The sequence below is a fragment of the Alligator sinensis genome, unplaced genomic scaffold, assembly GCF_000455745.1.
Source record: "Alligator sinensis unplaced genomic scaffold, ASM45574v1 scaffold730_1, whole genome shotgun sequence".
NCBI classification, from domain to species: domain Eukaryota; kingdom Metazoa; phylum Chordata; order Crocodylia; family Alligatoridae; genus Alligator; species Alligator sinensis.
The window spans coordinates 2129233-2143029 of record NW_005842027.1 but is presented as its reverse complement, the minus strand read 5'-3'; the positions used below and the strand labels follow the sequence as shown (position 1 = coordinate 2143029).

The 13797-nt window shown below is 42.6% G+C and overlaps 1 protein-coding gene across 2 annotated transcripts in view; it reads left to right on the top strand.

Moving 5' to 3' along the window:
* Positions 1–13797, top strand: part of CPS1 (carbamoyl-phosphate synthase 1) — a 144163-nt gene that overhangs the window by 11827 nt on the left and 118539 nt on the right. For both annotated transcript variants that reach the window (XM_025202494.1, XM_006022276.3), the window contains exons 2-3: positions 4001–4110; positions 12595–12739. In XM_025202494.1, the coding sequence (XP_025058279.1) occupies positions 4001–4110; positions 12595–12739 (255 nt within the window). The remainder of the gene's footprint in view (positions 1–4000; positions 4111–12594; positions 12740–13797) is intronic.

The window sequence follows — 13797 nt, the reverse complement described above, 5'->3', positions numbered from 1 at the left end:
CGGCATTCTGGGCAGCAGGCCTGAACAGCAGAGCAGAATTTACAGGCTTATTTTGCCAAATGCTTTGAGGCAGAAAAGAAGCCATTATGAAAGAAGATCTAAGAAAGCAAAAGGGTTTATAGTAGGTGTACTTAAAAGTTAATTTGGGTGTTAAAGATATATATCTAAAAAAAATTGCTAAGCTATAAATGGGTAGTGCTTTTAGAATCTAGAATGTGGTTAGAATAAGAAGATGTTTTTTAAGTGGCAGCACTTCAATGCAGATGGCGCCATTTGAAGCAGAGACTTCATTTGCATTTGTTTGTATAGTGCCTAGCAAAATGGCTGACCTAAATGGAAACCTCTAGCTGCTATGTGTTATCATAGCACCTAAATGGAAACCTCTAGGTGCTATGTGTTATCATAGCACCTAAATGGAAACCTCTAGGTCCTATGATAATAGGTAAACTATAACACTTACTATATTTCAGCTCTTTCCATCATGCAGTACGTCAAAGTGCTTTATAAACTCTAGACTGACAAAGCTGTTAAACTACAGACCCTTTGGGGTGATAGTTAGGAGCCAAACAGCAGAGTACACTTACAGCTGTAAATATCAGTAAATATTATAAAGCAAAACTTCCTACCCTTCTGAAAAAAGCACATAGCATGCAACGTTCATATAGAGTAAACCCTGATTGTACCAATGAGCCTTTGTAATGGCCTATAAATCAAATTATACATACATGTACTCACATAAGTAGAGGAGCAGCTTTGAGGTGTGGAGACGCACACTGAATGTATAAGTATCCACAATAGCTTCAAGGATGCTTAGTAATCTAACCATATTATTAATTAATAATAATATATCATGGAGAGGGAAGTGTCTGCTCATCTGGCTCAAGCTGCAGCCATGCACATAGGTAGGGTATGACTCACCAATGCTGCTGAGGGACCGTAATACAAAGCATGCTGGACTCCAGGCTCTGAGGAGGGATTTATGGTTTCCTATTTAGAGCTGGTGCAGAGGACTGTGGCCCAGTTTGAGATGTATTTTAACAGCCCAGGTCACTCTGCCTGCAGAGAGCTAGATGAATTACCCCATGAAAAAACTTCTTGTGAGGTCAGAATTTTAAAATGGGTTCCTAAAGTTGGGCTCCAAAACTGATAATTAGTGTTGGATTTGCACTGGAACATAGGTGACTTAAGAAAACAGGTCCCACTGAAAGTCTGATCCCTTCAGCACCCAAAGAGAAGTCCTGATTTTCACAGGTTTAGAGTAGGCAGAAGCTCCTAATTAAAATATCTTTTGCTTTCAACCACAGCCCATGACCTTTGTAGGGCTCAACTTTTACTTTTCTACAGGAAGCAGTTTTTTGTCTATGATGTGATAGGAAGGACAGTCGTTTGGATAAGAATCATTGCTTTGTCAGAAGCACTTTAGCCTGAAGAGCTAAAGAGGGGCACTGTGGGCGCGTCTATATGAGATGCTTAATCTGCAGAAGACTAATTCTATTGCGCATTAGCATGGCAGGTAAGACCCATGCTAATTCACGGTAGATTTAGTCTAATGTTCATTAATGTCACTAAAAAATGTTGATCTATGCTAATGCACAGTAGCATTGATTACAGCACATTAAGTTAGTACCTGTTATTACAGGTACTAAACTTAATGTGCTGTAATTATGGTGCATTAATGAATGTGTAGATGCACCCTGTGAGATGTAGGTACGACTGGGCTGTATTTCACTAAGGGATATGTGATACTGGAATTTTCAAAGGGGACATTGAATTTGATTTCCACGGAATTTTACTTGGAGTTAGATGGCTTTGAGAATCCCTGCCCAAGGCTCTTCCACATCAAGAAGAACCTCATTAATTCCCACAAATGAGTGCAAGGCTCCTTGAGAATTACTGCATTTTACATATTAGCAAGTGAATGGAAGAGGAAGGAAAATGAATGGATAATGCATCTTCAAATGTGTGTAATTCAGTTGCTTGACAAGTGTGGTTTAGTTTTGTAATACTTCATAGTACAATAGTAATTGATCTGCACTGTATTTATAACCTCAATGAATTCTTGGATGAATGTTTGCTGATATGGTTACAAAATGTTCAATACCGAAAATAAAATTTCTCCTATCTGTGATTGTTCATCCAATTTATCACAAATGGAAAATAGTTTCTCTGTTCCATTCTACACCAAATTGATCTTGTTTGTTTTTAAAAGCACAATACAAAGAATCATTTTGCTAGACGCTCAGAGCACTACCTCCAACAGGGCAAGTTATTGGAGGTTCTCAGCAATTTCCTTATTGGTGTACATGCAACTAGCACTGCTTTGGAACCAAGATGGGGACCCTGTTTGAATTCTGACTGGAATAGTTTGTTAGGAGTTTACAGAAGAAATTCACTTGCCAAACTGGGATCTCTGAATTGTTGTCAGCTCTTGTGGAGGAATGTTGCCTTGGAGTTGTTTGCGTTTCTATTCCCAGACCGCCACTGACTCATCTGACCTTGGGAAACTCATATAATCTCTCCTGTTTTAGTTTCCCCAGCTGTAAAACAGATGATAATTTCATAAGGAATTAAACACGTAGCTTCTACCAGTCATTACTGACCAGTTTTAGTACTGCCACATAGTGCTGATAGAAAATGCTGAGTTTGTAGTAGGGTTTGCTATCCTTGCCTACTACACAGAGGTGTTAAAGCTTAATTTATGTTCTTGTAGTGCTTTCAAGTGACCCATGATTCATTAATCATTATATGTTACAATTACAAGTAGTGCTCATCATAAGAGGATTTCAAAGCATGGTAAGTTTAAGACCACCAGTCAACAGCTACAACACAGTCTCTGTTGGCATAATTCTTATCTATGAAGACCCTGTTTGAATCTCTCACACGGCTTGGAGATGGAATACAAATGAAGTGCTGTGGTGTTAAAAAAGCCTCCAGTTCAAAACACTCTGATATGTTATGTCCACCCCAATCTTCCTGGTGTAAGGAAGAAGCTCCAACTGGCATAATCAAAGATGGCCAATAGCAATACCAGCAAACTCTATTCTCTTTAGTACGCACACGGTTAGCTTACACCATTGAAACTGAACGTTCTCTGGACAGATGACTTATCAGTGGGAAGTATTTTTTTCAACCAGATAAAATTGATTTGAGAGTGATCAGCAGGTAGCAAAACCTCTGCACTCAGGAAAGATGGTCACGGCAACATGACTGTCAAGATTATAGTTTATACCTCAGGTGTGCCTAGGGTAGGAAGAGACTTCCCCTATGGAATAAGCTGCCCATAATTACCTATTATAGGGACTTATTGTGCCTATGACACATCTGGTTCCAGGTTCAGTTGGAAAGGGAAGATGCTGAATTGGATGGATATTAGGTCTGATCCAGGCTGTGATTCTTCTGTTGCAGTCCTCTTAGAACTGCACCCTACTCCAGGAAAGTGCTTGAGCATATGCTTACATTTAAGCTGATTAGATACCCAAGTAAAATCACAATTTAAGCATGTGCCTAAATGCCTTTTTGGATAAGGGCCAGTGTATTTAGCATCCAGCCATGAACAAACATGTAGCAAGGAGGCAATCCTTTCCCTAAAGAGATTATCATCTTGGATAATTACAAGATACAGTAGGTGAAGGAAACAAACAGTTGGGGTGAGAAGAAGCAGGCTGATCCAAAAAATGATATCAGCAGTTTCAGCTACCCTAGCTCTGTACACAGTTCACCCTGAAGGCAGGGTAGATATGCACCTTATAGACTAACTCAATAAAAATACATATGGAATATAAGCTTTCATGAACAGATGACTTGATTCTCACAGCATCATGGCAGAAGGGAGTATTAAAGAGACAACAGAAGAAGGATAACACTAGACAATTCCTTGGAGAGGAGGGAATTTGTGCAATGCATAGGATGAAGCATGAGAACCAGATACCCTGAATGTTTTCTCTGTAAGAATCCTTTAAAAGTATATATCTGAGTCTCATCATGCAATTTGTTTTTCTAGGCGCAGGCTGCAAACCTGGTGCTGGAAGATGGAACAAAGATGAGGGGTTATTCCTTTGGCTATCCATCCTCCACAGTAGGGGAAGTTGTATTCAACACAGGTCTTTCAGGGTAAGTTGAACACAAATGTGACATAAGCAGAGAAACCAGTCTAATAGCACAGCAGTAAATTGTGGGGAAAAATCTGCTTTTTCATAGCAGGGCATTTTGTTGGTGTTGTCTTTGCATTATCATTGTGCCTAGCCTTAAACCACTGACCTTAACAGAAATGATGGTCAGTCCTATTACAAATATGCCTGATACACTAAGGTCATTTGTGGGGAGCTTTAAGCTTCAGTGGGAGGTGGGAGTTGAGATGGTCCGAGATAACTCACAAGAACTTTAGCCAAGATGTCAATGCAGTCTTTGCACAACTGCTTCATATGCTGCAGTCTGCTGTCCCTGGGTGGAATACATATTGCAAGATAGTTTTTTAAATAGTTCTGTTGGTGAGAGTGCTAAATTACAGCACTGGAAATCTGTTTGCAAAGTTTTGCATCACAAGGCAATTACTTAAGCTTTTCGACAGCACTAATTACTAGCCGTGTTAATATACCTGCCAACAAACAACTGTTTAATATAGATCAGAATGATGGAGGGCACCAAAGTTCTCTTCTCTGTGATAGATTATGGGTAATAAATCTTGTCACATCACAAAAGTCAGGCAGCACCTGATGGATTAATTTCCCTTCAACACTGCAGCTCAATGACAGAAGCCATATTTATTCATTTACCAATAAATAGAGAGGATACCTTCATAAAGAAGTGCTTATTTTTTTCTGAGTACCAATAGGGCTGGAGGGAAGAAGTGAAGTATAAATTTAAAAAGCCTGTTGTATTCTTAAGTCTAGGGGACATAACCCTGATTAATACTGAGAAGAGATTGTTTTAGGAGAATTAGATTATGAAATGTTCTTGCAGAGCATAGATGTGACAGAACTTAACTAGGCACAACTGAACTTGGAATTCAAGAACTACTTTATGCAGAATGAGACCTTGTGGTTCTCTAGCTCTTTAAAGCCTTAAGTGTCCAAAGCAATCCAAGCAGCTGTGGTTTGTTTTCCAAGTGGTGGAACACAAGCATCTGTATTAATAGGTACATACATCTTCAGGATTAGAGCTATTCATTAGGATAGGAAGCAAGTTAGTAGCATAGGCGTGACTGTGCCAGTGAGGTGGGGCAGAATGAACATGGAAGTGGCTACACCAAGAATTTTGTATAGTAAGCCTCTGTTCTATACATTGTCAACTGGATGTTTCTAGGGTCATGGGTCAGTTCAGACTGAGCTATATATTCATGAAATTAAAACGTGCTTATGTGTTTTTTTCTCCCTATAAACTAAGTACCTGAATTCTTGCTCAACGACACAGAGCAAGGATCCAAACTATTTTTATGGGTATTAACTTTTCAACGTAATTTGCCACTTTCCTTTTTTGGCAACATTTTTTAGTAAAAACTTGATGTCAAAATAGAAAAGGATACATTGTTCACAGATATTTTCATGAAAAATTCATTTAGTATTACTGCCAGCTGGCTAGGGATAAATGATGATCAGCTAAAGAAAACAGGAAGAACAGTAAAAGTTATTATGTCTCTGTGTTTTGACCAGCTGAATTAATTACTTTTCTTTCCATGGGGCTGTTGCCTTTCCTGTTTTTTTTCCCCTGTACTATTCTAGCAAGTGTCATGATTGGCAGGAATTTACAGAGGCAGGGCTTCTGGGCAAGTGGAGAGACCTGAACCCTGCACCATCTTCATTGCTTTCATGTCCATCTGTATTTCTAAGATCCAGGAGACAGGGCACCTATGTGAAGTGCATTTTTCTCAGTGGAGAGCTGCACCTGAATACCACAGCCAAAATGAATGGCTTTTTGGCCTTGTTTGATGCTTGAAAAACCTCACAAAGGTGAATCATGTTAGCTTTGTAATTAATGAAGAATGTTTGGAAGCATACACATTCAGATAGGAGGAAGAGAGATATGTTCAATGGGTGTATAGCACTGGGAGCCAACCTTTATGGTAGACGTGCCACAAATTAGCCCCACACCCTCCCTAAGTGCCATTCCAATCCCCTTCCTCTGCCCGTTCTTCCACTCTGCTTTTTATTCCCTACTCAGTGACTATTGCCCAGTCTCCTGCTCTTCTTTCTGCTTCCAGTCCTGTGCTTCCTGCCTGATTTCCTGCTCTGCCTTCTGCTTTCTGCCCTACCTGCTGCTATGCTGCCTGTTCCCTACCTGCTCTGTCATGTGACACAAGCAGGGGCTGCCTGTGCTACTTGTGGTACTCATGCCTCAGGTGGACCCCCACTGTGCTACAGCCAAACACCAACATTTGAAAATCTTCCTATATTTAACCATAGCAGAAAATATGAGTTCCAACAGCAGGACAAAAATACCTTGAAATATTTAATGGGCATTGTTTATTCAACATGTCATTTCTCAGAACTAGCTCGAACACTCTGTTGTCTGTATCAGCCTGCAACCATTCTCGATTTTTGCAAAGAGTTTTCCAGTGTATGAGAATTAATCTCTTGGCAATAGTGCTGGCATTCCATAAAAAATTGTCTCTTGTGACTTGCTGATATCTGGTAAACAGTGCAAGTTTCCAATTATCTACCATTTAAAAAATGATACTAATAAATTATATAGACAAATTATATGGGGCAAATTCATCCTGAAGCATCCCAGTGCACTTGGCAAAATGTACACAGAGATAGCTTTATTCATTGCTGAAATACAGTCACTTCTTGGTTGACAGGCAAGGGTTGTGTTTAACAGCTTGCAGGAACCGTTTATGACAGTATAGAGCACCAGGTGAAGAATCACTTATTGAACTGATGCTACAGAGAGAATGTAGGTACTCTAGGGAAACTACAATTATTTGATTTGGAATTTAGTTTGGAAAGTATGACTAAAAATGATCCAGTGCTCACCTTATCATTAATACAAAATCTTAGGTCTGAATGCCAGGTCATCAAAACATTCAATTATGGGTTTCAAGCTTCTCCTGCTGAGGAAAGCATTCAAGCACATTCTTAAATTTGGATAAATACTACTGAAGTTAATGGGACTGGAGCATTCATTCACCTGAAGTTAAGCATATGCTTATATGCTTTGTGATTAGGACGGCTTGCTGACTCAGGATCCAGGTCCTGACAGTATCTCTCAGAAGTAAGTAAATAGAATTCTACACAGTTTAAGCCTCTGAGACTTTCCAGTAAGCCTTAAAAACCAAGGTTACCTGCTCTGCATGGACAAAAAGAGTATGGATTTACTTTGTTCATTGACAAGGTGTTTCCACATCCAAACGATTAAAGCACACTTTGTTTGCTTATTCCAGAAGTGACTGCATTTCAGTTGTGTTGAACCTAGGCTATTTATGAAAGGCCTTTGTATCCTTTCAGATGGAAAGTGCTACATACAATAAATGTAAAAATGTATAATATTGGCCATTGTTATAGTTCCCACATGAGAACAGCTCAAGAAAGGTTAATGGATGGCTAACTAGCTTGCCTAAACTGTTGACAGCAGTTCCCTGCTCCAGGACCACAGAGGGGACCCTATAGGAAAGCAACAAGATATATGACTAGATGGTGACCCACATCAATCACCCTTTGCTCTCTGGATAGGGTGTGGGGAACTTATTGGGTTGGCCTGCAACCAAGCCGGCTGACTTTCACAGAGTCTGAAAAAGGAGTTTGCTTCCACTGTGAGAAGGAAGGGCATATCTGGAGATACGTCCCTGCTATAGAATGCAGTTTTGGTCCCTTCTTAGCTGAAGTGGTCTAATTCCACTCATCCAGCAGGACTAAACCAGATGATAATACCAGATGAAACCCATCCAGGGCCTGGAGTCAGCAAACATTGTGGGGTGTGGTTCTGTTGGCAAGAGACCTATCAGCTAGTTATCTGGCAGTATTTGATCAGTCTGCAGACATATATAGCCCATTTGATTGCTGAGGTGCAAACAGTCTTTGTTTGGGCAGATGGGATTGACCTGGCTTTTGCTGCTCATTAGAACCAACAATGGCCAAAGCAGAAGGAGGCACTCTGACTTCAAAAAGAGACTTTTGAGTAGTTTTCCCACTTGGGCATGAAGATTTACTTCTACTGGAAAAAAACTACCAGATGGCAAGAGAAGGCCATGAGGTGTGAAAGAAGGAACTGTCAGAAGAGGATCGCTAACCACTTTCTAGGCTAGTGCCTGGTACTCCATGAAGAATGAAGACTCCAACTAACCTTCTATTGATGTCCTCACCATAACATCCACAGATAGGCAAAAGCTCACACATGCCAAAAAGCTGTTCAGTTTCTCCAACCTGGGACTGAAGGTAGTAAAACAACAAAGACAGGAGTAGAACGAATGAGTAAAAGAGGAAGGAAGAGCCCTCATTAGGTGGAGATGTGATCCAACCAACTCTAGCAGGATGGTTGCCACATTTGAAGCTTAAACAAGTTCTTCTGTGCTAAGTGACAGACCGTAAGTTACAGGAGTGTTTTCATGTTCAACTTTTATGGTGCCCTGTGTTTGACAAAAGGATCTGACTTGGTCCATGAGACATCATCAGTGGGACGTATAGGAAAAGAGAAGACACTCTTTTTTTCCTCTGGTTTTTGGACTGGGATCCATAAAGATGTCCGAGAATTTTATGCATCTTGTCTGAACAGCTAAATGGTTGCCACAGACAGGTACCTCTGGATCCTTTGGCAGTCCCTCCTCCCCTGCCCCTTCCAGATCATTGAAACATCCTTTGAATTGGTTAGGATAGATCTATTGGGACTCTAAGTAAGGAGCTTCTTGCCTTTGAAGGTGAAGCAAATGGATAATGAAGCCTATTTGCTGCTACATAAAGGAGGAGACAAATAGTATATAAACTTGCTGAAATGCTCTACTCTTGGGATGATTTGGTGTATGTTAACATCACAGTGATTGCAGTGCAGCATAGAGACACCTAAGTTAGCATTAAACTAGGCAGTTTGGGTATCAGTAGCAGTCAGCACATGAATGCTTAGAGCACAGTACAGGCTGATTTATTGGGAAATATGAGAGGGAAAGAACTGAAGCCCCTCACAGGAAAAAACAGAAAGTAATCAAAGGAGGCAACCTTATTTATCTGGGGTTCTATGCTACCTTGGACCAGGCCCTAGGGAGCAGAGTGTAGACCCTTCAAAACTGCCACAGACCCGCAACAGAGGCAGTTTGGTTGCTTTCTAAGCCTTGCCAGCTGCTGTAGAAAATTGGTGACTGTTTCCTTTATAGTTGCATGTTCCATGGAACTGATAAATGGATCTGCTCCTTTGAAATAGCACTGGACTCCTGAGTATGAAAAGCCCTTTTGGGGGGGTGAGAAACACCTTGTGCAAATCAGCAGGTTTTCCAACTCCTAACTTTGCAAAACAGTTAGTTTAGCAGAGAGATGTAGCTGTTGCAGTTTGCAGTCCTATACTAGAATGAAAAGGGAGAAGAATGCCCTGTGCTGTGTGTCAGCCACAAATTGTTCTCATGGGAGATGATGTATGCCCTGACAGGAAGAGAAGGCTACCTATTAAACGTGCCAATAAAGCCTCAGATGCTGTCTTCTAGGAAACCACTTCAGCTGGGTGAATGCTCATGCCCCATTGAAGTGATCAAACAGCATGAAGATACATAATCAGCCAGTATATTCCTTCTCAGTAGACACTGAGTGGTGAACTACCACAAGGATGCAGACTTCTCCCTAGGGGTCAAGAGTTTTGCCTCTGCAGAAGGTGCTCCCACTACCTTTTGGAGAGGAGGTGGATGATGGGGTTGGTAGATCCCCCTATTACAGTCAGCCAAAAAGAATTAATGGATGAGATAACTGGTCATACTTAACCTCCTTAGCTATGACCAGGAATCCTGGTTTTCTCTGTTTAAAAATCCAAAAGTCTCTCATTTAAAAAAAAACCAAAAAACAATCTGCATTTTTCAGCAATTAAAATGGAACACTACTGTATACATAGGTATCAGTTGAACACAGTGCTTTATTGATATATTAAAAAATTTAAAGCAATCTGGAAGTCTACCAGTGCCTCAATCATTATAATAAATTAATTCTAAATACCTATATATTTTGGTGCTTGATTTTAGTCCCCCACCCCGCACCCAGGCCCCAGCCCCACAGTGTGTGGGGTGGGGGATGTGGGGCAGGGTAGAGGGGTATGGGACAGTGGTTGCTTGACCATAGGTGATTCCATAGGTGATGCAGTTGAGTATGAGGGGACATGCCCCCCTGATTTGTGCGCCCACAGTGGGCACAGGGTGGTAGCCTGGCTGGATCAGCATGGGCAGGAGCTGCTTCTGGGGCCCAGCAGGTGGGACCCAGTGTGGGAGGGCAGAGCAGGATGGCAAAACGTATTGCCAGTACTGCTGAGACCCTGTGCCAGCGGTGCCACCAGCATTGCGAGGAGTAATGGGTCTGGGGGAGCAGAGGGGAGGGGCGGGTGCAGTGCTGCCTTCACCTTCTCTCATTGCCAGCTCTTCATGTGCTCTGCCATGGCCCGGCCACCACCATTGTTTCCCTCAGGGCACCTGCACTGCCTCCCACCCCATATCCCCTCTGGGGTAGAGCTGCAGCCTGAGGGGAGCAGTGGTGCCGGTAGTGGTGGCCGTAGCTGGGCCATGGTGGTGGGGTAGAGCTGTGGTGGTAGCAGACTATGGTGGCAGGGTAGAGCCATGGTCCAGTGCATGAGTGTCTGGAGTCAGGAGGAGGTGAGGGCCCTCTGCCTGCAATCCATTACTTTTTGCACTACTGACGATGCAAATGGTATTGGGAGCATGCATAGGAGCAGCAGCAGCAATGAGTCTCACTGCGCCGATCTGCCCTCCTGCGCCAGGTCTCGCCTGCTGCAGCCCCATGCCTGCTGTGGTTGCAGAAATCTGGGGACGGGACCATGCCCCTCCATTCCCCCCGATGTATCACCTATGGTCCCCCCATGCCTCGCCTTTGCCACCCTCATATACTTATCTGCAGGGAGCTTCAGGAGCTGTTCTCCACCACACTGCCTGACTGCCATGTGTATGTGTGTGCGTGCACATGCATGTGGCACCCCCTGCCTGTGATCACCCTCTTCCTGTTCCATGATCCCCAAGTAGCCCCTTGCAGGTTGGAGCTCTACCATCCTGTAAAGGGAAACCCATGGTTTCCAGCATTGTTCTCCTTTAAAGAAGAAAAGGAAAATCTGTGATTTTTTTCTTTTAAAGGAGAAAATCTATGTTTTTCCACATTTTTGTGGTAAATGGAAAACCTGGATCCTTGGCTATGACTAAGGGCTTGATTAGAGACATCTGCTTTCAAATATGGCAGCCTGGGCAGAATGGGGTAGGCAACAGGTGGAGAGGCTGCCTACGAGGAGAGACTAGAGAAACTGGATCTATTCATACGAGGAGAGACTAGAGAAACTGGATCTATTCAGCCTCCGCAAGAGAAGGTTGAGAGGCGACCTTGTGGCTGCCTATAAGTTCATCACTGGGGCACAGAAGGGAATTGGTGAGTATTTATTCACCAAGGCACCCCCGGGGGTTACAAGAAATAATGGCCACAAGCTAGCAGAGAGCAGATTTAGATTGGACATTAGGAAGAACTTCTTCACAGTTAGAGTGGCCAGGGTCTGGAACGGGCTCCCAAGGGAGGTGGTGCTCTCCCCTACCCTGGGGGTCTTCAAGAGGAGGTTAGATGAGTATCTAGCTGGGGTCATCTAGACCCAGCACTCTTTCTTGCTTATGCAGGGGGTCGGACTCTTTCCTGCTTATGCAGGGGGTCGGACTCAATGATCTATTGAGGTCCCTTCCGACCCTAACATCTATGAATCTATGAAATGCTAAAATTACAGGTGTGAAGGAGCCACAAGAGTAGCATTGGAGTGATAAAGGTAGGAAGCAGACCAGGGGAGTGGTGAAGGATGATGCAGAACAGTCCTTAGTCGTGCAACACTAGATCATCAGAATGGAAGCCATAGGAGAGGATGGGCATGGGTTTTTCTACCTCTGTTCCCCTGCAAATAGAGAAGTAATGGCCCTGAAAGTTGATGGCATAGGATGAGGAAGCCCCCACACTTACGATGGTTTCAAGGCCCTCTGGACTTGGGGTTTTTGCCTTTCACTTTCTGTTACACCTGAAACTTAAATGGTAAGGAGCAAAGGAAACAATGATACCAAAAATGCAATAGTGTTAGGCTTTGTCACGAAGAGGCACCCTGGACAATGACTGCACTCTGGACAGGAGTAAGTTTAGTCAGTGGGGATTCTAGGAGGATATGCGGGGGGGGGGCGGGGGGTGTTAAAAAAAGGAATGTGCAAAATCCTGCAACCTTTTTCTTCATACCAAGTCTCTGAATTTAAATAAGAAAAACACAGAGAAAAGGTGTGGTAGGGTGAACTGCACATGTAGGTACTTCTGCGCTCAGGAGCTTTGACATGCTCTCCTGCCTTTGGTTGATTTCCCATCTGGGAACTGTCTGTTTTTGTTTTGTTTTTCTTCTTGTTGACTTTTTTTTGCTTCTCTTAGCCTATCAAGGTTATGTTGTCTTTTGTTTCAGGTACATGGAAATCCTGACAGATCCTAGCTATCGGGGGCAGATTCTCACACTGACAAACCCCATTGTAGGGAATGGTGGGGTGCCAGACACTTCTGCCTTGGATGAAATGGGCCTCAGCAGGTTTTTAGAGTCAGATGGAATCAAGGTAATAACACCAGCAAAGCCAGGGTTGGACAAAAGAATACAAATCACTGATGTATGTGGGTGTGCTCTGCTATCCTCTGTGGCTAGATGTAAAAGCTGGAATAGATTTTCCAGGATTAAGTAGGGGAATTTTCCATCTTTCTGATACCTTAGGTACAAGGTTGTCTCCCATAGGCCACCTGTCCTGGAAAGATCAGATCCTAGTGAAAAGGGCAGTTTGGAGAGAGGGTGTGCCTACTCTGCAATCTACTGTAACTTGTGAATCTCTGAGCTAGCTTTAATCCAACCAGTTTGAATACTAGTAGCAGTGCAGCTTCAGTGGAATGGGTTTCAGCCACCCAGCACTTTAAATCAGGTCCTGGGTGAACTTGTTCAGCCTGTGTTTGTCATCCCTAGAATATGACTAGTTGCCTTAGCTAGCTACTTTTAAAAAAGCTAGCTCAGGTCTGTCTATAGCTGCAGTCACACTTCTGAACATACTCAAAGCCTTTACTGAACAGGCTACAGTGGAAATCAGACTACATGGTCTAATGGTTTCTTCTGGAAATCTCCTAATGTATGCTCAAGTGGCTCCAGAAAGGTCACTTGAACACAGAAGGGCTTTTTGTTACAGCCCTGCCTAGATCAGGAAAATGAGGCATATTCAGCAAATGTTTTAGCTTGGGCTGGGTACAGACATTGCACTTTTACTAGTATAAGTGACTGGAAACTGGTTTATACCCATAACAGAACAGAAATTCAATGTATATGGACTGGTTTAAATGGTGAAACCTGGTCTAAGATTTGCCCCCACCAATGGGCAAATGTGTGTTCTGTTTTCTACCAATCTAAACTATGCGACTTACAGAAAACCATGTAAGAAGGCTTTTTGAATGTCTGTACTTAACCTTAATGTTCTTGTGAACACTGTTGGCACAAACAGAGACAGCGGAGTTTAAATATGCATCAGTGGTGAATCTAACCATTTATTTTCCTAGTGTAGCAGTGACAAAGTGGTACATAAGGATTTAGCATTGTGAGGTGTGTGTCTTAAATGTACTTGTACAATTTGAAAGAGTG